Source organism: Cervus canadensis, chromosome 11 (assembly GCF_019320065.1).
Source record: "Cervus canadensis isolate Bull #8, Minnesota chromosome 11, ASM1932006v1, whole genome shotgun sequence".
NCBI lineage: Eukaryota > Metazoa > Chordata > Mammalia > Artiodactyla > Cervidae > Cervus > Cervus canadensis.
The window spans coordinates 28,487,054-28,507,706 of NC_057396.1; the positions used below are offsets into that span (position 1 = coordinate 28,487,054).

Consider the following 20,653-nt stretch of genomic DNA (forward strand, 5'->3'; position numbering starts at 1 on the left):
CTCAACCAGAGCCCAGCATCCTTTATCCCTCCCTGGGAAGCCAGGCTTGGTGAACTTGGGGCTCCTCCCTATCTGGGTCTTTACAGATAATGCCCTCGCCACTCTCACCACCTCAGGCCTGGCCTTGCTTGGGATTCTGTAAGCCTTTTCAATATACAGAGGATCTCCAGAGACAATTACCCTGGAATGAAGGCTTCCAGGAATGCTCGATACAGCCTTATTCTGTGTAGCATTTTCTCATTCCAACTGTATCCTCCCAAAGCTTTCCAGTGTTAAATAACACAATTACAGAGTTAAATAAATGCCGGCAAAGGATGTGAGGCACTATGGGGCCTGAGTAGCAGGTGAAACAGGATCTGTGCAGATGTGACCAGCAAAGGAGTAGAAAGCTGGTGGCAGGGCAGGTGAAGGAGGGCAGCCGGCCTCCCCAGCGGGCAGGAGCCCCAGGGGACTGGGAGGCAGGGGGAGCCGAGTTAAAAAAAGGCCAGAGAACAAAGACCTGGAAGCTGACCAGAGACAGCATGATGGATCCAAGAATTCAAAGGGAGCTGGGGAGGTCATTGAATCTGTTGTCCCCAGAGGAGAATCATATAATAAGGAAGAGGCTGTGGATGATGACTGGGTTTGGTTTCCAAGCTGGATGTCAGGTTTTTCCTTGAGATTTCTAAGCAGTGGTACAGTATGAGGCCTAAGAGAGTCCTTAGGTGGATAGGCAGTTACACTAGGGAGACTCACTGGGTCAGTTCAGCTGTGTGTGTGTCTCAGGTCACCTAGGAAAGGCCACTAGGGGCCAAATGTCCAGAGACCTCTGCCCACCTGGAGATGGAACAGGCCTGGCTGTCCCCTCAGACATTTTTACAACTCATCGTGGGTTAAGATGTTGTCTCCAGAGGCCCTGTTGAGATTCTCATCATTGTCAAGTTCATCATCATTATCACTATCAGTATCATCTTAACATCAAACATTAATCAGGTACTTCCTTTGAAGCGGGCCCATGATCAGCATTTATAAGCACCGTCTCATTCGCTTTCTTAGCAGTTCTGGGAAGGGCGGGGGGCTATTATCATCCGCACTTCCAGATAAGTGAACTGAGGCTCAGAGAGATTACATAACTTTTGTCCAAGGTCACACAGCAAGTAAGGAATAACAGAGCCCGGATGGGTCTGGCCCACACTGAAGGCTGGGTCTCCGCCACCCTGTCTGCTGCTTTCATTGTCCCAGGCCAGTGTGGGGGGGGGAACTCTACAGTGTGCAGAGTTCACAGGGCTCTTCCACGCCCATCATCTCCCTTGACTCTCACATAATATTGATAGGCAGGCATCGCCCCATCGTATAACCTGGTAAGCTGAGTCCCAGAGAGGCTAAGTGAGTCATTGTGAACATTTGGTCAGCAAAAGGCAGAGCCAGGTCTTCTGACCCACCCCATCCTCTCATTAGCTGGGGTCCATGTGAGAGAGGAGCTCTTAGACGAAGGAGGCAGGAAGCTGAGCCTGCGAAGGTCTGCCCAGGGTGCCTGGGCACTGCTGAGGTCAAGGGATAGAATTTTGCCCGAAAGGGGGCAGCAGGTGCCTAAAAGAGAAGGAAAGGGAGACAGAGGAAAGCTTTGTTCCTTCAGCTCTTCCAGGATCTGGTGCTGTGGGCAGAGGCCTCCCTGGAGGTGTTCCCAGAGAAGCACCAGGTGGGGTCTGCGGGCTGGGGCAGGCATGGCCCAGAGCCCTGCTGTGAATTTGCTGTCTTCCAGCCAGGCCTCTCATCCTAGGAGAAGAGCTGCAGTCACCCCGAGCCCTCAGGCTCTGATAGCGATGATGGTGGCAGTCTCATGTAACCCCTATTCAACCCAGGAGGCACAGGGTAGCATGTTTTGGAAGTCACCTCCAGGCTGCCTGCAGTCTGCCCTCCCCTTTTGTAAATTCCACAAACATCCAGGAGATAAAAGAGGGGATCTCTCAGAGGCAGAACATGAAGCTCTTCAAAGAACACTTTCAATCAAAAATGGGAAGAGGAGAGAGGTCTTTCTTTCAGAGGGAATGTATTTATACACCCCTGTGTGTGTGCACACACACACACGCAGTAACCAGGAGCATCGTGATGCTTACAGAATGCTCTGCCTGTTCCATATTCCCATTCCTCCCTCTCTTCTTTCTCTAGCTCCAGGCGTCCTACCCTTTTCTGGGTTCCCGCCCCCACCCTGGGGTACACTTCCAGATCTGCCCTCTCCAGATGGCATTGTATCTTTCTGGCCTTTCTGCTTTCCTGCCTGGGGCTCTGCTCCCTGCTGACTAAGGTGATAAACAGTCTCCTCCCCGACATCTCTGAAACATCGATTCCAGGGACCACCCATCATCTTCTGGAGCAAACGGGGACCAACTGATGGAAGTTCCTCCCTTTCCTAGTCCAGCAAAATGAAAGTCTGGAATCTTAGGCCTGGGGAAGAGCTTCAGAGGGCTTCCCAGGCAGCGCTAGTGGTAAAGAACCCACCTGCCAATACAGGTTAGACATAAGAGACACAGGTTCAGTCCCTGGGTTGGGAAGATTCCTTCCTGGAGAATCCCATGGACAGAGGAGCCTGGCGGGCTACAGTCCATAGTGTTGCAAAGAGTCAGACATGAGTGAAGCGACTTAGCACACACACGTGCAAGAGCTTCAGAGCATCTGGTTGAGTCCTTTCATTTCACAGTAGGAGAAACTCAGGCCCGGGCAGTGGAATCACTCACCCCAGATCACAGTGAGTTTGTGGCCCAGCTGTGATGAGAGCCAGGTCTTCTGATGTCCTGTCTGTGGTTCTTTCACTGGAGAGCACGGCTCTCCCCAAAGAGTGACTGGAGATGCAGAAGGGCTGGGCTGAACCGTCGTGATGCCCGCACTTCCCTTGACTTCCCATGCCCACAGTTGCCAGTCTGCAGCTCCAGCCCCTGTGGCTGTTAATTCGGTTCCGTGGCACATGACCTCCTCATCCAAGCCTGCTTTACAGGGTAATGTCTTTTTAACTAAGGTAAAAATAAAAGACATGCCCGCCTTTTGGAATAGCAGATCCCATGAGGTTGTTGCTGGTAATCCGGGCTGCACGGAAGCCATGGTGCATGATTGCTGTTCGCTACTGAGTCAATGAAAAAAAAAAATCCACTACATAACCTCCATAGCTTCTTCTAGCATCTCACTCTTCCCTCCCTGCCTCCCCTGCACCCTGGTTACTCTCAAGTGGCGAAAAAGGAGAGAGAGAAGGGCTGGGCTAAAGAGGCAGCAGTGTCTCCAGGAGGCAGTTTTCTGTTTGGTCTAGTTTGGGGAAGCGTCTATTTGAGAATAGACAGAAGTGCCCTGTCTGAGGCTGGGACAGACGTTCTCCCAGGGTTTGTGGTCTTTCTGCTTCTATCAAGGAAAGCGCCCTCCTGGGATGCTGTCCATTTCTAGTTTCCTCTCCATATGGAATCGTTTTACCATAATGTTGTTGTTGGCTGACTTTATAAACTTGTGAAATGATTTCTAAATTGCAGTCTGAGGTTCGCTCTTTTGGGAAGAAGGCTGTTTTGGTGGGGGCAGGGGGGAGAAACTTGAGGATAGAGTTGTTGGTTTGGGTTACTTGGTTTGGATGTATCTATTTTTTTTTAATAACCAGAAAAAGGACAGGATGCTGTGGTTACCTCTTGCCCATCGTATCAGTTTTCATTTTTCTATTCTTTTCTTCAATTCTTTCATTCCAAGCTATTAAACTCCTATCTCCTCCGCCCAAGGTCTTTGCAGAGCTTGACTGCTGTTTTGCCATAACCCAGCACAGGACCAGCATTGCACCTGCTACATCTTTGTGGTTGATTTCTGTTACTTTACAAATGTGCTCTTGAGTGGAACTCAAGTTAGAGCCACTGCCATCAAGGGACTGAAGTTCAAGGTCCAAAAAACCCTCTGAAGGGTCCCCACAAATGAAGGCACTAACAATCTTCTAATCAAACTTCACTCCCTCCTCACGGGTTGATTCACTTGACAGCAGTCATCAACCCTCTCTTGGAGAAATATAGAATGAGCTCAAAAAGGCATTTATGTTTTTCGTTGTTACTAAAAATCTCTTACATCTGCATGCTAGTCACTTTAAAGCCTGGCCTCACTTTGTAAGGGCTTCTCTGGGAGCTCAGATGGTAAAGAATCTGCCTGCAACGCAGGAGACCTGAGTTCAATCCATGAATTGGGAAGATCCCCTGGAGAAGGGAACGGCTACCCACTCTAGTATTCCTGCCTGGAGAATTCCAAGGACAGAGGATCCTGGTGGGCTACAGTCCATGGGGATGCAAAGAGTCAGACATGACTGAGTGACTAATACTTTCACTTTCACTTTATAAGGCTCTACCTTGTTAACTGATGCTGGATCGAGGGGCTGCTTTCGCATGAGTTGGGGGTGGAGGAGTGGAGCTGAGATGGAGAAGAAACTGACTTTTGTCAATGGATGTACAAATAATAAACCCCTTTGTGTATAAAGTGAGGAGTGACATGTCTGTCTCCTTACTTCCTTTGCAATGATTTAGGAAAAATCGCACACGTGTGTAGCATGTGCATGTGTGTGTGTGTGTTCTCATTCAGAACCTATTGGCCTGTTTGTAGATTGTTAAACACCTCACTTTCCTTTTCTTTCTCCACCTTGTGTGTCAACAGATCCACCAGAATTAGTGGTAAAAGAAGCTGAAATGTAAACCTTGATGGAGGCCAGTCTGAAATACATGCCTTGGTTATAAAACATGATTCTTAAATATTGGTATAAGTCGGAATCACCTGGGCAACTAGTCACAATTGCAGATTCCCTGGCCCCATAACCAGAGTCTGATCCAGGAGGTTTGGGATGAAACTCAGGAATTCACATTTTAATAAGCACTTTACTCTTTAACATTCTTAGTCTTTAATAAGAATAAGGTGATTTTAATGCGGGTGATCCTAGACTACACTTTGAAAATCACTGTCGGAGAATTGCTTGGAAGGATCCTGGCACTGTCTAAACCCCACGCCCTTGGTTTGCAGATGAAACTAAGGAAGCCAAGAGAAATGAAGTGACTAGTTTAGGTTGGTTAGCTAGTTAGGGCAGAGCATGGCCAGGAGTGAACAGCACTCTGGGCCTTTCCCACCACTCTATGTATAGGGGAGCAGGCCAATAGGAAGTGAGCTTGCTTTGCAACAGGGTGGATTGAAGTTAGACACAAGGAAGAACTTCCTAACAGAGAGGTATATGGAGGAGCTGACAGCACCTCCTTTCTCAGGGGATCTTAATTCAAGAAAGATTCTCATCAGGTGTGGGCACTGAGGTGCAGAAACATCTGGTGACTTCATGTAAAAGGGAACAGAGACCCTTCTCAGAGTTCTGCTGTGGGGCCTGGATTTTGACCTTGACAGCCACATAAGGCCAGTGGTCCAGGAAGCCTGAGGCGTAGTCCTACCTCTGACAAAGACAAGCTTGTGACATTGGGCCTCTTGCTCAATTCTTGGCCTTCATTTCCTCCCTGGGAGATAAATGCGGTTGCATTAGATTGCCTGTAATTTCCGAGGAGCCATCATTTTTATTTTCCACTGTACTCCCTCACCAAAGCTCACACAACACTGGGACTTGTTTGTTGGCTGAACAAGTTCATCAGTTGAATAAAAAACTACTCATTATTGAGTATCCAGAAGTTCTGTCTGCCAATTCTCCCTTGCCTAGGGCGTTTTCAGTCTCTGTCTGAATGGTCCATAGTGAGCCTCCCTTTTTATACTAATTTGCATACTTAAAGGGGTCTAGCCTCAGATGAGAGCTTCCCCGGGGACTCAGTGGTAAAGAATCTGCCTATGATGCAGGAGACACTAGTTCGATCCCTGGGTCAGGAAGATCCCCTGGAAAGGGGCATGGCAACCCACTCCAGTATTCTTGCCTGGAGAATCCCTGGACTGAGGAGCCTGGTGAGCTACAACCTGTAGGGTCACAAAGGATCGGACAGGACTGAAGCGACTGAGCACCCACACGTACTTGAGACAGTCACGAGTTACAGCTTCAACATCCATGTCCTCTCATGAGTGATTGTCCAGACCTCTGGCTGCTTAGAGTCACTCCCCAAGCAGAGAAGCCAGACCAGAGTGGCACCTCCCCATCACTGGCGGCCTCTGGTCACAAATCCCTCTGCCCCCATCTCATGGGGCCACCCCTTTGATGACCTCCCTCTGTTCCTTTCAGAAAGCGGATCTGGCCGTGGCGGGTCTCACCATTACTGCGGAACGGGAGAAAGTGATTGATTTCTCGAAGCCATTCATGACTCTGGGAATTAGCATTCTTTACCGAGTTCATATGGTAAGAGATTTATTTTATAAGCATTTATGGCATTAGAGTTATTTGCATGCAAACACTAAGTTATATGGTAATAATGAATGACTCACAGAAATATTTAGATTTCAAGACTTCAATGCAAATGTGCCAGGCTATTTTCTCCCCCATCAGCTGTGAGGACTTGCAAACAGGAGGAATGGAAAAGTCACACTTGGGGGCTTTCCAGTAAAAATAATGCTTCTGCTTCACTGCATAGGGATGGCCAAGAACGATCATTCAACCCTTGGTTTGTAGAGTGTTGGCAATTGGACCCATGGGTTACTCAGGTTCCTCCAAGGTGGTGGGTCCCTAGCCTAGATGAGTCACCGCAGATTTCTCAAAGCCTTTGGCAACCTTCAGACCTGCTTCTTTTCATTCTGAGCATTGCACCTACTGAGGCAATGCAGACTCCCTCTTTTGATTATCTGCACTGGAGAATAAAGAGCAGGTAATGTAATATCACTTATAGCTTCTTCTGCCTCTCTTTCAAAAGGAAGGACTAGACTGAGTGTAAAAATGAGTTTGTGAAAGCTCACCCATGGGCAGCAGGGGCTGGATTCGACGTCAAAGTTACCGGCTGGTTGGGGGAACATCCGGAGAGGGAATAGTAACCCTTATCCAACCTGGCTCTAAGCACACATCTATTACATGGATTTCCCCAATGATCTAGTCACTTTAGGCATCCAAGGTCATGTCAACATGATGTATTCTAGCACCTGGCACCACAGAGCTGCTCAACAGCGAGGAATCCAGAGCTCATCCCATGTACCTGCTGAAGACCCTCCAGCTTCTGAGCCCCTCCCAAGCGCCGAGTCTCAGCCCTGGGCCGAGTCTCAGCCCAAGAATGGAGTAATCTATATTTGCAGCCCCAGCCAGCGCATCAGGATCTGTGGCCTGTTTCTCCAGGAGGAAGGACTTCTTGTTTCAGAGTCCACTCAGGCAGCTCAGAAGACCACTGTCCTGGGCTGGGCTTCAGTGTGCATCATCATTGCTGCCCAGCTTGGGCAAAGAGGCTACATCATCTGGAAGATGAGACAGCATCAAAATCCCAAGCTCTCCAGGCTAAACCAGAAAGAAATGTGAGGATCTGGTCATAATCACTGCGGTGATGGATGTGTCTGTCTTGTGAATGAAGGAGGATTTTGATCCTTCCTCCTGTCTTTTCCATGATAATGATAACTCCCATTCACTGAGCACCTCTTGTGTGCCAGACACTCTTCAGGCCCCTGTGATGGTGGGCTGTTGTTACAGATTGATTTGTGTCTCCTCAAAATGACTTGTGAATGTGACCTTTTTTGGAAATAGGATCTTCGTAGATAGAGTCAAGTTAAGATGAGGTCATACTGGAATGGGGGAGGTGGAGCAAACCCAGTGTCCAGTGTCTCTATAAAGAAGTGGGAAATTTGAACACAGACACCCAAAGGAGAAGACAAGACCCTGTGAATTTGGAGGCAGATTGGAGTGATGCATCTACAAGCCAAGAAACACCAAGGATGGCCAGCAACCCCAGAAGCTAGAAGGGACGAGGAAAGAAATTGCCCTTAATTCTGAACTGCCAGCCTCCAGAACTGTGAGACGATACACTTCTGGTGCATTAAGCCCCCTCCCCCCAGCCAGTGGCACCTCGTTACGGCAGCCCTAGTAAATGAATACAGTCATCCTGTTCTTATTTTAGAAATGAGGAAACAGTGGCAAGCAGTTCTACAAACATAGCCAAGCCCACACACCTCTCAGTGAAAGAGCAGAGTTCAAACCCAGGAACGGCGTGGTGCAAGCCTGTGTTCTCTCTGTTACTGAAAAGAGTGTAGGTGGGGCCCGGCTGCTCGCCACTCAAAAGCCAGTAAGCAGACCAGGCTGGTGGAAAGGAAAGTTTGCTTTATTTCAGATGCCGGCAACTGGGGTGGGGGAAGGGTGGCGGACGTCTGTCCAAAATGTGGGGGACTCCCCCCACCCCCTGATGGCAACCAGTGGGGCAAGAGCTTTTATAGACAGAAGTAGGGGGCTACATACAGAAACAGCACAGTCAGCTCTGACAGTCTTCTTTAAATTGGTCATCTGTGGTCTGAGCAGCAGCATCTTGATTGTTTAGGTCCAATCTTTCGTTCCAAGGTCGGTTTGTTTCTATTTCTTTGAGGCCAGTTCTCAGAATTGTGGCAGCTCATGTCATGGGCACAGTCTGGTCATCCTGGAGTTAATTTCTCCACCTGGTGTTTTGGTATCTGTAAGACAGCTCACAGGATATGGCTCAGAATATTATCTATAGCCCTTGAGAAAGAACCAAAGATTCTTGACGATGCTTAATGACTGCATTATTACTATTTAGTCTCCTCTGACTGTTTTCCTTTGTTTCTGCATTTCTCACTTCTCTGATTAAACTTATCCTCTAGCTAAAGTTTCCCACACACATAGGGCAGGCAGAGGACATGGTGGGGGAGACAAGGACCGTAAGTCCTGCTCTGTTTCACCGTGACATGAAGCTGTCACCTACACCGTGTGACCTGCTCATAAGGTGTCCCGTAAGTGGAGCTTTCTCCCTGTTCTCAAATGGTCCTCACGGCTGTTCTTTGAGGAAAGAAGGGAGGTGTTATAATTCCCACCTTACAGATGAGGAGATCAAGGTCACACCTGGAGTTGGGTCTGGAATCCAGGTCTCCTGATTCACAGGGTAATGTTCTTGTCATCATTACATCTCTTGGTACCTGGAGACAGCTTTCCAGCCAGCACCATTTCTTGAGCGCCCCCCCCGCCGTCACCTCCCGACCTACTCTCCTCCCACAGCTGAGCTCCAAGGGAGGATCCAAAAAAGACAGAGACCTAATAGGATAGAAATATTTTTGTTTGCCAAAAGAAATGTTCCCTCCAGCCTCTCAATATGTTCATTGGATCATTATGTTCATCAGTATGCTGATGAACAACATCAGTATGTTCATTAGACACAACTTTTAGGTTGTGAGAAATACATAGTGTGGAGTATCTAATATAAATATATCGTTTTATGACCGGATTCATCATGGTGGAAACATCACTGGACTGCTTTTATGTTTTTCAGATATATTTGTATACAAAAAGAACACAACTCTTTATATAACTTAGAGAAATCTTCACATTTGGTAAAACAGCATAGGTTAGAAAAGTTTTCATTTGCCAGTGGCATTTGACTTTTAACGAAAATAGTGAATTATTGTTTTAAAGTACTTATTTATAGTTGTATAGACAATATGTAAGTTTTTATGGGTGATGTTAGTGATAGTATATCAGACCTGAGTTCATTAAATAGTTGGCTGATCAAAGGAATGTTATCTTATGTGTATATAATAACATTATTATATGTTTTTAGGCATATGAGCTATAATTTATGCATGTTTTATAAAATATTAACTATGCAGAGAGTGAAAATTTTGCCTAATTTTCAGACTGAGTAAATAATTGGGCAGTTAAGGGAAAAAAAAAAAAAAAAGCAAAAAAGACAGAGACACAGTCTTCCTCCAAATGGTATTTCTATGGCCAGGTCACATGACTAGGCTCTGGCCTTGATTTCTTGATTAAGGCCAAGGGCACTAGAGCACCACCCATGATCAGATGGGCTGAGAGGACCCACATGAGTAAAGGCACATCAGCGGAGAGGACAATGCTGAATCGACCAAACTAGGGGAGACCTGGTTAGAACAAGTCTGAGATGAACTGTGCAGAGTCTGAAACAAAAGAGGTTGTCAGAAACAGCTAATACCAAAGGGGAGCCCAGCAGAGTTCACCATGAGTGCTACAGTCTAAAATTATTATACATAGAGAAGCTCTCTCTGACATAATCAGTGTTAAGCTGATGAAATTAAAGTTGAATACTGGGTGTTTATTATTTTGTAAATTTTCTCTAGCTGATAGTTCTCTGTGAGCAAAAATATGATTCATTTAATGTAATTTATAATCTATAATGATCCAGTCTCTTAGCTCTATATCCAAGGTCACCTGAGTCGTGAGTGATAGCTTCCAAAAAAGTGAGCATCTGGTGAAAATCAAACCTGTGTGCAAAAGTGAAAATAATTAGCACAAGGTATAAATGCCTAGTTAGAAATTCTTCAGAACCTTTCAAAAATAACAGGTGGTGGCAGGTATATCTCAAATCTAAAGATATTCAGAAGTAATTTGTGCCCTTCCAGCAATCTCAGATTATCTAGGCTCCTTCTCGAACATGGGTCATCACAAGTTGATTGTGGGATATTTTCCTTCCTCTCAACCTTGGGGTATAATCTATTTCTGCCGGGCATATCCAGGATCAGAATCAGAAGACTGTTTTGCTCTTTGACCTATACTCCCTGCCACTCAGAGGCTGGCTTTGGTATTTGTTATTGTCAATCTCTCCTGCTTATTAAAACCTCCTCTCTGTTCCTAGCATCCACATCACCGTTTTCTCCTGCTGTGCTTCCCGCCTCTCTGATTATCACCTTCTTTACCATTTCTGTTGGTTCTTCTCTCTCTGTTTGCCACTTAAATGTCTGTGGTCCTTTCTTCTTCTCACTCTCCCAATTCTCTGCCTGGATAATCTCACCTGCTCCCAAATCTATAAATCTAACCCTGACTGCTCTCCTGAATTCCGGAAGCATCTTTTAAATACATTACTAAGTCATCTCCAGACTTCCCAGGTGGCTCAGTGGTAAAGAATCCGCCTGCCAATGTGGGAGCCACGGGAGACGCAGGTTCGATCCCTGAGTCAGGAAGATCCCTGGAGGAGGCAATGACAACACTCCAGTATCATTGCTAGAATGATACCATGGACAGAGGAGCCTGACAGGCCATAGTCCACGGAGTCACAAAGAGTCAGACCTGACTGAGCAACTGAGCACACACAAACGTGGATATCTCACAGGCACCTCAAAAACAGTGACACAACCAAACTGCATTTGGTATATTCCTCCCTCCTCCCCTCTGCCCCATCTCAGGTCACAACCTCTCCATCCAGCCACCTGAGCCGCCCTGCACTTGTCTTTCCTCGAATGTCCATTTGGTCCACTCACGTCCTAAACAATCTTCATATTTACGGTCTATTCTTGTTCACCCTGCCTTGGTTCAAGCTCTCTTCATCTCTAACATCAACTGCTGCATTCCCGTGGGCTGTATCCTCCTTGGAGGTGGGTGTTTCTTTGCTTTTTATTTTTTAGGCTTTTAAAAAGTACTTTATTTACTTTTATTTTTGGCTGTGCTGAGTCTTTGTTGCTGCCCACAGGCTTTCTCTAGTTGCGGTAAGTGGGGGCTACTCTCTCGTTGCGGTGTGCAGGCTTCTTGTTGCAGTGGCTTCTCTTGTGGAATACAGGCTCTGGGGCACTCAGGCTTCAGTAGTTGCAGCACACAGGCTCAGTAATTGTGTTGCATGGGGCTTATTTGCCCCGAGGCATGTGGAGTCTTTCTGGAGCAGGGATCATCAAACCCATGCCTCCTGCACTGGCAGGCAGATTCTTTACTGAGCCACCTGGGAAGCCCCAATATCATATGGTATTAGACTATACATTTTTATGGGATGATTTTTGGTATGGAAAATGTCATCACCCTAAACATGCAGCATTTACTTGAAAAGTATGGAAGGAAGAAAGGAAAGGGGGGAGAAGTGTGAGGGATCTTGTAATTCTGTGAGCAGTGAGCACTACTTCCCTTTGTGGCTCACGGCCAAGCATCACTGGCTCCCAGGAACCTCGCTTCTGTTGGGAGGTCTAGTATTCTAGGCAGCAGGATGAGTGACCTGAATTGATTTCTTCTTTTTCTTTCTGGCCCTTACCCTGTTGGTCTTGAGAACAAAAAGCAAGTGAAAGCAGATGTTGGGGAAGCTCAGATCCATCAATGGGTCAGGCCTGCCATAGCTGCCACCAGAACCCCTTACTCCCTCCCGCCCTGATGCCTGTGCATCCCACAGACAGCAAATCACCCTCCTGAGAAGGCCTCAGAACCCCTGACCCAGGTCAGATGAGCTTCCAGGCCATACATAGAGGGCCCAGCCTTTAGAATCTGGAGTGTCCCCTGCTACTCCACAGATGGGAGTCCAATGACTGGGGACATCAGAAGTTCAGGACTCTCTTCATTTCCTTGGCATATTAGCTCATTTCTTATTGAGAAGTTCAGTATGTAGCATAGCAGTATAACCCCAAGGGCATTTTGCAGTCCAGGGGGTTTCATAGAATTGTGCATTTTGTAGTCCAGAGTTTTATAGAATTGATGCATACTATAAGCTCCCAAATATCTGTGAATGGAAGGGAGAAGAGCACAGAAAATCAAAACATTCATATTTGATACTAGAGTGTGTCATGTAGTTTTCTCTCTCTTATTTTTCTACAGCAGCAATTTGCCTAATGAGGTTTTTGCTCAGATTAATATTAAAGTAAGTTTGTATGCCTCAAGCACACACTGACTGTTGGAGCAAGGCCTCACCAGAGCATGCCAGAAGCCAACCTGGGGTTTGACATTTGGCACATAGAGGCCCCAGATCAAGTTTTAAAAATTCAGCATCGATATATTCAAGGAGGTTGGGTGCATGTCCAGGATATTTGCATGTTGACTAACATCGTCTGACGCCTCGTTATTCATGAAGCACTTCCACATAACAATCTCTGGTTTACTACAGCAACCCCCCTGAGGCAGACAGTAGAATTCTCGTTTCACACAGAAGGATTCTGAGGTCAGTGATGGCCAGTGGTGCAGGGGAAAGAAGAAAGAGGGTGAAGTGATGGGAGTGGCACAGAACCCAGATTTTCAGTCTATCTTTATGGTATAGTAGGTATGTTTCCTTGTGTCAAGGACATGTGTTAGGTGATCTTTCAAGATCCTTTCTAATCTGATGATACTATCTATGATCCCATATAGTGTCCTGAACCAGCCAGAGCATCTAAGGCTCCCTTGAAAATTTGAGTCAGTGAGATTTCCCTGGTGGTCCAGTAGTTAAGAATCCGCCTGCCCATGCAGGAGACACAGGTTCGATCCCTGGTCTGGAAACTAAGATCCCATATAGCTCAGGGCAACTAAGCCCATGAGCTGCAACTACTGAGCCTGCAGGCCACAGCTGGAGAGTAGCCCCAACTCGCCACAACTAAAGAAAGCCCACATGCAACAACCAAGTGCCCGTGTGCCGCAACCAGGGCCATCAAAAACAGGTAAAGAAATAAGTACGTTTTTAGAAAATATGAGTTAATTATTTTTCCCTGCGATGTCCTGCTCCATCTTTGAATGACAAATGTAAAAGTTTGATGCTTTGTTCTTTTTCTCTTCTTAACCCTTGACAAGAATTGTCTCTCTAAAGAAAAGTAAAAAAAAAAAAAAGCAAACAGTGATTAAATTTAAAAATGAGCAAGAAGAAAATGTCAACATTAAATTAACACCTGGCATTTTTTTCTGGATGTATTAGTCTTTTTTCAAGAAGGTCTGTTTCATCTCAGAAAGACTGTCTAGGAAAATGGAGAATAATACTTAGTAAACCAATGAATCATTTCTAATACTGCTTAATACTCTGTTATAAGAAAATAGAAAATGAATAAAGTTCTATTCCTTAAAACTAAGTAACCTGATAGCCCATATAATGGAAGTATGATTCTCTGGATGTACAATCATGTTAATATTAGTTATTTATAGAGTGCTCCTCTCTCAAGAAGCTCAAGGATTTTATCAATGTTACTATAGTAATTCTCACATCCCCACTTCATGCTGACTGTGATGTTACACTTTCTGGAAGAAGAAAACAGCACCCAGAGAAGCAGAATGGTTCACCTAAGATCACTCAGAAAGTCAAGGTCAGGACCAGGTTTAGAACTTAGGTCTTCTTGTGCCAGATTCCCAATCAGCAAAGTGAAAATAGATACACCAGCATCTGGATTATAAAGGCAACAACCCCATCTGGGTGTTTTAAGTGAAGAGGAATTAATTGCTTACTTCTTTTTTCCTCTTGGAGTCAGAGGTGGGAAGTGCATCCTAAACCAAAATATCAAGACAATCCACTGCAGACACACTGAGGGAGTTATCCATGGGTTCCTGGGGTGGACCAAGAATCACCTCCTTCTGCTTCTTCCAGAAGGATTCATGGAGACTGCATCTGTCTTACCTGTTTCTTCAGCCCTAAGGAGTGTTTTATTGACCACTGATAACAATTGGTAGTGGAAAGAAACCTCTGTATGAATGGCCATTTAGTTCTACAGACTGGCAAGACCACATGGAGGACAGGATGAGCCTTTGTCATTGGTTCTGCTGGAGAGGGAAGAGTTCTGCTGGAGGAAGAGAAGGAAGAGCACTGATGTCACAAGTCTGTATGTCAGGAAATGGTGATGAGGGTGCCCAGCCCTCACACAAATACAGAAGAGCCTGCTGCAAATCTGAGCCACTCTGTCTTGACTTCTCTGGGAAGGCTGAGGTGGAACTGAGTTCCAAAGCTTGCAATTACCAGCTTCTAAGAGCCAGCCTTCCAGAAGAGAGCCTGGTATTACCCTAATCACTTCCCGGGGGAGCCCTGGGGAAACCCTCATGATTCATGTATCAGTTCAGTTCAGTTCAGTTGCTTAGTCGTGTCTGACTCTTTGCGACCTCGTGAGTTGCAGCACGCCAGGCCTCCCTGTCCATCACCAACTCCCGGAGTCCACCCAAACCCATGTCCATTGAGTCAGTGATGCCATCCAACCATCTCATCCTATGTCGTCCCCTTCTCCTCCTGCCCTCAATCCTTCCCAGCATCAAGGTCTTTTCCAATGAGTCAGCTCTTCACATCAGGTGGCCAAAGTATTGGAGTTTCAGCTTCAGCATCAGTCCTTCCAATGAACACCCAGGACTGATCTCCTTTAGGATGGACTGGTTGGATCTTTGCAGTCCAAGGGACTCTCAAGAGTCTTCTGCAACACCACAGTTCAAAGGCATCAATTCTTTGGTGCTCAGCTTTCTTTATAGTCCAACTCTCACATCCATACATGACCACTGGAAAAACCACAGCCTTGACTAGACGGACCTTTGTTGGCAAAGTAATGTCTCTGCTTTTTAATATGCTATCTAGGTTGGTCATAACTTTCTTTCCAAAGAGTAAGCGTCTTTTAATTTCATTGCTGCAGTCACCATCTGCACTGATTTTGGAGCCCAGAAAAATAAAGTCAGCCACTATTCCCACTGTTTCCCCATCTATTTGCCATGAAGTGATGGGACCAGATGCCATGATCTTAGTTTTCTGAATGTTGAGCTTTAAGCCAACTTTTTCACTCTCCTCTTTCACTTTCATCAAGAGGCTCTTTAGTTCTTCTTCACTTTCTGCCATAAGGGTGCTATCATCTGCATATCTGAGGTTATTGATATTTCTCCCGGCAATCTTGATTCCAGCTTGTGCTTCCTCCAGCCCAGCATTTCTCAAGATGTACTCTGCATATAAGTTAAATAAGCAGAGTGACAATATATAGCCTTGACGTACTCCTTTTCCTATTTGGAACCAGTCTGTTGTTCCATGTCCAGTTCTAACTGTTGCTTCCTGACCTGCATACAGGTTTCTCAGGAGGCAGGTCAGGTGGTCTGGTATGGCCATCTCTTTCAGAATTTTCCACAGTTTATTGTGATCCACACAGTCAAAGGCTTTGGCATAGTCAATAAAGCAGAAATAGATGTTTTTCTGGAACTCTCTTGCTTTTTCAATGATCCAGCAGATGTTGGCAATTTGATCTCTGGTTCCTCTGCCTTTTCTAAAACCATTCATGTATTATAACCCACAAAAACTCTAGGAGTTACAGAAAGGGAATGTGGCAAGATGGAATTCTCCCTCCAAGCATCTTTAGCATGTGCTACTACGGGGCAGAAAATTGGATTTCTTGTCCATGAGGGAGGACTGTAAAAGGAAGTTCTCTCTTTGGTCACACACCACCTCCCCCACCTCTCTCACACATGGCTACCATCAGACAGTTGTTGTTCAGTGGCAAAGTCATGTCCGATTCTTTGCGACCCCGTGGACTGTAGCCCGCCAGGCTCCTCTGTCCATGGGATTTCCCAGTCTAGAGTACTGGAGGGGGTTGCCATGCCCTCCTCCAGGGGATCTTTCCCATGCAGGGATCAACCCTGCATCTCCTGCATTGGCAGGTGGATTCTTTACCTTTGAGCCACCAGGGAAGCCCATTAGACAGAGGGGGAGCCAACACTTGTATAGCACTTACCATGTGTTAAAACAATGCATGAGGGAGGTTTTATGATTACTCCATGTTACAGAAGAAGACATGGAGACCTAGAGAGCTTACGTAACTTGCCCAGGGTCCCATTATTGTATATGGTACAGCCAGGATTCAGTCCTGGGCAGGCTGACTCCAGAGTCTGCGTGTTAATTCATTACCTGTCCTGCACTACCTGGCCCTGATGTCCTTATGCATTTGGCTCCAGACTCTGGGCAAGCAATTACTTTCTTACTATAATGTCATTCCTTCCAGTAAATGTGGAATGAAGTGTCAGTGAGTTTATGGATTTTTTTAAGGATAAGAGGAATTTTCACCAGGCAAGAGGAGATTAGTTCCACTCTGTAACTCTGTGAACAGCTCTACTGCTGACATTCAAAGGGCCTTGCCACTCAGGGATCATAGTCATTTGGTGACCAGCCCCGTCTCGCTCACCATCCGACGGCATCCATGATGCTGGCTCTGATGTGGTCAGTCTGAAACACAATACAAAAATCAAGGAACCAGTTTCCATTTTGGTGCCATCTAATTTGCAGCCCCATTTACAGGGCTTGGCCTGTCCTAGACATTTGGGGCATAGACTCTGTATCACCAATTATCTACTTCAAAGTGGTTGTCTTCACCAGAAGGAGCAGGCCCAAAGTGTAGTCAACAGAGACATGTATAAATCAATAAGAGAGCCCCCCTAAAGGATGGTTCATTGTTGTTCACTCACTCAGTCATGTCCGATTCTTTTCTACCCCATGGACTGCAGCACACCAGGCTTCCCTGTCCATCACCAACTCCCAGAGCTTGCTCAAACTCATGTCCATTGAATTGGTGATGCCATCCAACCATCTCATCCTCTGTTGCCCCGTTCTCCTGCCTTCAATCTTTCCCAACATCAGGGTCTTTTCCAATGAGTCAGTTCTTCGCATCAGGTAGCCAAAGTACTGGAGTTTCCGCTTCAGCATCAGTCCTTCCAATGAATATTCAGGGTTGATTTCCTTTAGGATTGACTGGGTTGATCTCCTTACTGACCACGGTACTCTCAAGAGTCTTAAATGATGATGAGTATAAATAAATAATGTTTAGAGTACTTTAAGGGGGTGCAATCAAGTAGGCTGGGATTCTGTTGGCATTGGGGAGAAGGCGTGGGATTAATTAGGGAGTTTATTGAAGCAAATTGTAAAGATAAAACAGAGAGGAAGATGCGGTACAGCTGCCTTTTGAAAGAAGGAGAGCACGGTATCCCTATGGCACAGCTTGACAAACGAGCACCAGAGAAATTGAAACCATCACCAGTGATGTGAGCACGGCACTTAACCTCCCTGGGTCCCATTTCCTCCATCTGTCAATATGGAGTACTGAGTACTGAAATCCAAAGAACATAGTGAAGCATTTTGAGTTCTTCTGAAGAAAAGCATCACCATCATATATCCATATATCCATTGGGTTAAGGAAAACCTGTTATTAGGAAGAAATGTCAGTGGCATGTGACACCTGATCTACCCCCCAGCACCAGTAACTCAGATGTCTGTTGGGAAGGAAGCAATCAAAAGCATCCACATAGAAAAAAACAGGAGGCGTTCAGAGCCTTGCAAGGAACATACTTCTCTTTGGCATCATAAAAACAGCTTGGGCTTAGTCCAAGCCTAGTCTGTGCAAGCCCAGACCCACATCTCAAATGACTGCCCATTCCTTGCTCTTCTGGTTGGCGTCAGTCAATCACACGTGGAATCAGATGTTGCCTTGCCAGTGTGACTGATATGTTTCCAGGGGAGCTCTGTTTATGTCTTGATCCTTGTTTGTGTGATGCTCTGTGTTTTATAACTTAAGTCTCCAGGAATTTTTCCCATGGCTGTGCATCATTTCTTATCACCCATAACCAAATATGGCAGCTTTAAATAGTGCTGTCATTTTCCTCAATTTCATTCGTTGTGATATAATCAGGTATAGATTTCTGACATTGAGCATCTAATGGGGTTTCAGATTCAGAGAGCAACAATGAAAGAATTTTTTTCTCCTGGATATCTCTTAGTTGGGAGACACAGAGTGAAATAGTCATGAGTGACAGGTGTAGAATTCATGTACATTTGCCCAGAGAAGTTCCAGGGGATAGAAGGACCCCAGGAATGGCCCAAGCTAGTGATTATCTGCAGCAGGTGTGTAGACATAATGGGCATCTTCATCCCCTCTGGACTCAGTCTGTATCTTCCCGCATCTGCACTGGCTCTTAGGATGATGATGAAGGCATGGTTAGTCCCGTGATGGACACGGGAATGACTAACGGAGGACTCCAATTCTGCTGTATTGAGTCCTTCTTCCTGTTAGACAATTTACATAGTGATAGGACCATACATACTCAAATGGTCTTCTCCCTATTTCTCTCCTGTTCCCCTGGTCACTGGGCTTTGTCCCTCAAGCTGTTTTATTTTCCCAGTCACCTGAGTGTTCCCTGCAGCTCAACATGAACACACATGAGGCAAAGAAATTGCAGTTGGTATCAGAGGGCAGTTCCCTGGTCTAAGCCACATTAGGAGAGAAATCCAATTTCAGACAGACAACCCCAGGGGTCACTGTCACACTGATGAAGGACTTCAAGATCCAGGAACCAGTGCCCCACTAGCAGAGGGTAAGCTTTGACTTCTTCACTCTGTACCCTCTGGACTGTGTCCTCAGTGGGAGAGTAAAATTATACTCCCAAGTGCTTTGGGAATTTGTCTATTGGTTCACTGGGAAGGGATGGAGAACTCACCAGAAGAGCAGTTGAAAATTACCCACGATTGGGGTTTGTGCAAATAGAACAGGGCCTTGCAGCATTGTCTCCCCTGCTCCTTAGATGCTGCCTTGGGAGCAGCTGTTGTTACCTGCAGTTTCTCAGCATGATCTCATGGTCTGGATGGATCTCATGCCCTTGGATAACAAAAGCCCAGAAAGCTGACTGAGATTAGCTCAGTATTGGCATAGATAGCTCCCCGTGTTGTCTCTGGGAACCCCAGTGCAAAATGACATATCTTGATATTGACAGCAGGTTGTGCCATGACTGATATGTCCTTGAACTTGAAAGTTTACCTGTTCATCTCACCCCTGAGGTTAATACTGGTTTTCTACCCTATCCATGGACTTCCTAGCTTCCTGGAATCATAAAAATCATATCATTTTCGATTTAGAATGGTCTTTAGGGAACATTTGTTCCAGTGGTTTCATAGTAAGTGGAAGAAGCAAGCCTGGTTCAAGACCTGGGCAGCAGTGGGAGCTGCAGAGAGGGACCCTGTCTTGAGTGAACGGCCACCACTCAGCTCCAGCTGGTTGAGAATTAGGCCCAACATGGCCAGATCATCCATTTTTTAAGCCAGAAATCTGGATTTTTCTGTGAAACGTCCTAGTCACTTAACGTTGACAGCTTATCAAAATGAGTAAGCACTACAAGTTAACAAACAAGTGGTCTGTGGGCTGCAGGTCACCAGGGTATCACCTTTGATCTAGATCAGCTCCAGTGGAGCCTGGAGAGGGGTGTGCACTTCCTGAGACCACACTGCTAAAGACCGGGAGCAGATTCTGAAATTTCTTCCTTCTCATTCCATCTCACTTTCCTGCAGAAAGTGCCCCCCGCCAGAGTGTGGTCCCCAGCTTTCTGGCTGGTTCCTGGCTCCATCCTTTGGTTCCCATGACTGCCTGGCCTAGGGACAGCCATATTTTTCCGCTGCATCCTGGGCTTTGTGTCAGCAAGCATGCATTTGAGTCCCAGTTCTTCCACTGATGAGCCGTGGACAGATCTCTTGAATGCCCTAGGGCTTTGCTTTTTTTCCTAATACAATGAAAATAAGAATCTGGGTGCTTCACAGCACCCGGTTTGAGGTTTACATGAGAAGGTCTCCCTGTATGTGAGATCACCCTGCAACCCAAAATACAAGGATGCCTGTCGAATTAGCATCCTCATAAGAAAGACGTGCGTGGCAGAGAGGGGGCTACATGTCCTCAGACATCAACAGCTCAAAGGTGCTTCAGAGCCCATCTACGCTCCCCCTGGAGGACATGGGGACACATATAAGGGTCACTGAGGGCTGTTCTGTTGCCCAGCACAGACCCTCCTTCATCCTAGGAAGTGATGAGGCCCTGGGCCATTCTTTAGTTTCATCAACTGAGATAAGGGCTGTGTAGATGGGTTTCAGAGCAGACCCCTCTACGCCTTCAGCCCCTGTGTCGTTTA

General features: G+C 46.2%; 1 protein-coding gene across 2 annotated transcripts in view; it reads left to right on the forward strand.

Annotated features, from left to right (window-relative positions):
* GRIK4 (glutamate ionotropic receptor kainate type subunit 4) overlaps positions 1 to 20,653 on the forward strand; it is a 484,233-nt gene that overhangs the window by 429,505 nt on the left and 34,075 nt on the right. For both annotated transcript variants that reach the window (XM_043482502.1, XM_043482503.1), the window contains exon 13: positions 6,179 to 6,292. In XM_043482502.1, coding sequence (XP_043338437.1) covers positions 6,179 to 6,292 — 114 coding nt within the window. The remainder of the gene's footprint in view (positions 1 to 6,178; positions 6,293 to 20,653) is intronic.